The sequence below is a fragment of the Oncorhynchus mykiss genome, chromosome 17, assembly GCF_013265735.2.
Source record: "Oncorhynchus mykiss isolate Arlee chromosome 17, USDA_OmykA_1.1, whole genome shotgun sequence".
NCBI classification, from domain to species: Eukaryota; Metazoa; Chordata; class Actinopteri; order Salmoniformes; family Salmonidae; genus Oncorhynchus; species Oncorhynchus mykiss.
In genome coordinates, this window is record NC_048581.1 from 72,273,302 (window position 1) to 72,275,801 (window position 2,500).

Below are 2,500 nucleotides of genomic sequence, written 5' to 3' on the forward strand. Positions count from 1 at the left end.
CCTCAGACACTGGTCAAAACCACCTCTCATTGGATCTCCCCATCTCTATTAGCAGGCAAAAGTATTCCGACATGGTCTTCACGAAAGTCTTCAGACATAGTCTTTACTGACCATAAAGTATGCCCCCTGGGTATCCATAAAGTATGCCCCCTGGGTATCCATATAGTATGCCCCCTGGGAATCCATAAAGTATGCCCCCTGGGTATCCATAAAGTATGCCCCCTGGGAATCCATAAAGTATGCCCCCTGGGTATCCATAAAGTATGCCCCCTGGGTATCCATAAAGTATGCCCCCTGGGTATCCATAAAGTATGCTCCCTGGGTATCCATAAACTCAGTAGTCCATAGTTGTTTTGAGCTGTACGTGTGACACTTTACCCCAGTGTCTCTGTCAATCAGAGTGTGTTCTTAATGGTTCTGTAGTTTTTGTCACACCTTGGTATGATGGGATGACTAACAGTCTTCCCTTCATCGTCAGTCTAAGTGTCTCAGTTATGATTGCCATCCTTTCTTTACATATGGAGTTAACAGTTGAGAGACTTGGTGATGTCACTGCTCAGCGATTCTCTTGCTATCGTGTGACCTAGAAAAAAGAAAGCAAAGCACAGTAGATAAGAGAGTTGAACCAATGACACAGAAACAATTATCTATGAGTGACAGAGCTTGCACCTCTACAATATAAAACCTCTGACAGCCCCTCCCACCGCTCACATGATGTTAGAGGGAACTGACGTCTATGAACCAGTGTATCTCCACTGTTAGTGATATCCTTCATTCTACAGGACCATCAGAGCTAGACGCCCTCAGGCATCTACACCCCTGCAATGTGGGAGTGAGAGAGACAGACAGACAAGAAAGAGAGTCTGCGTCACACAGAGGAACGCAGAGATAGATAGAGAGAGGGAAAGAAGGTCACAGATAGACGGAGGGAGAGAAAGAGGGAGACAGTCGCTGGAAGGAAGAGCTGTTGCCGTGGCGTCGGCATCGTTGCAGAAATCTCCTGTGACATCTGCCACCAAGTCTCTTAATAATTGTGCTCCTCTTCCACATTGAGCAAATGCAGAATGAATTTCCACTGATGCAGCACGGTTCTTCCTCGCCCTCCCTCCCCTCTTCTTAATAGCTGATTGGTTAGACAGTCAGAGAGAGAGAGAGAAAGCGATAGAGGATGGTGATGACTTTACCTATCAGTTTTTCAGTGGTTCAAAGGCCCAGGGTCATTAATTCTAACGGTAGTCTCTTAGCGGCCATTCATCCCTCCGTCTTTCCTCTCACCAATATAATTAGGACTCTTAAATTGAAAGCCTCCATGGAACCCGTAGCCATAATGCATTCTAATGACTGTGACAGATGTTCCGCTGTTATTCCGTCTCTCTGAGCAGTTACTCTTATGGTGCCTGTGTTCTCCTCACAACTGTTCTTCTTTTTATATTTCACCTGTGAGTAAACCACACCTGCTCCATCCCACAACACACACACACCCACACCACGTCCGTCAGTCAGTCCCGCAAATTAACTTTAACACATTAACAGATTAGAAAGGCTGTGAAGGATCTTCATTCAAATCAATGTATCTCATATGAATAGCAATGATTACCATGCTGCTTGTCAGGTTTAGCGTTGCAGTGTGAACATAGAGTATGTGCAGCTTTGTTTTCTCTCTGACATTCATTTTCCATCCCTCTAGTCACATCTTTACAGAAGATTAACAAATAATGCGCACTTGATGCTCCACAGACGATTGGTACATTTTTTCCATAGTCTTCCTGTGGGTATTTTTGTGGTTATTTCTGATCAAACCATTCTGTGTTTAGAGGATTAGCCTAATACACTACCGTACCTACACTTCTGCCCCAACTTTACCATCTTTAAAAAAAAAATGACAACCAGTGTAAGCTTCCTCACCTTGATAGGTTCTTTACAAAACATTCATTAAGACAAAATGCTGTATGGGAAAAAAGGGTGTCAATTGACTGGACATCAAACTTTACCCAAGCTGGAGAATGTGAGAACTGTCTGTCAGTACTTTGTGGACTTCATGGGTTCCTCAAGGGACACGTTCTGCTGTAAATACTGGTAGGATGTTTTCTTTTATTGTTGTTTTCAGACTGCATATTGATGAGCCGCCCCCACGGAAATCTAATTAGCATAATAACAACATCCCATTCAAAATCTCTTTAAGCTAGAGATATCTGTTTTTAGCATGGGCTGCTTCCCAATATTTCGTATCCACCGGTCACCCTTCCAGTGCGGTAAAAGGTGGTAGAGCTAAAGCAGTGTTTGTCAGACCATGAGACATCCCGAAAGTCTTCTCACAAAAAATGTCTGTAGCATCCTAACGGTTTGGCCTGCAAAGTATGATAACCCCTATTGGAAAGATAAGACTCTCACAAACATCATGGACTTCTCTCCCACAAGACATACGACTCTCACAAACATCATGGACTTCTCTCCCACAAGAGATAAGACTCTCACAAACATTGTGGACTTCTCTCCCACA

At 43.8% G+C, this 2,500-nt stretch overlaps 1 protein-coding gene across 1 annotated transcript in view; it reads right to left on the reverse strand.

Moving 5' to 3' along the window:
• LOC118940490 (chemokine-like protein TAFA-4) overlaps positions 1 to 2,500 on the reverse strand; it is a 95,642-nt gene that overhangs the window by 1,970 nt on the left and 91,172 nt on the right. Inside the window, exon 6 of the mRNA XM_036950575.1 lies at positions 1 to 583. This exon is cut by the window's left edge and continues 1,970 nt beyond it. Coding sequence (XP_036806470.1) covers positions 572 to 583 — 12 coding nt within the window. The 3' untranslated portion in view covers positions 1 to 571. The remainder of the gene's footprint in view (positions 584 to 2,500) is intronic.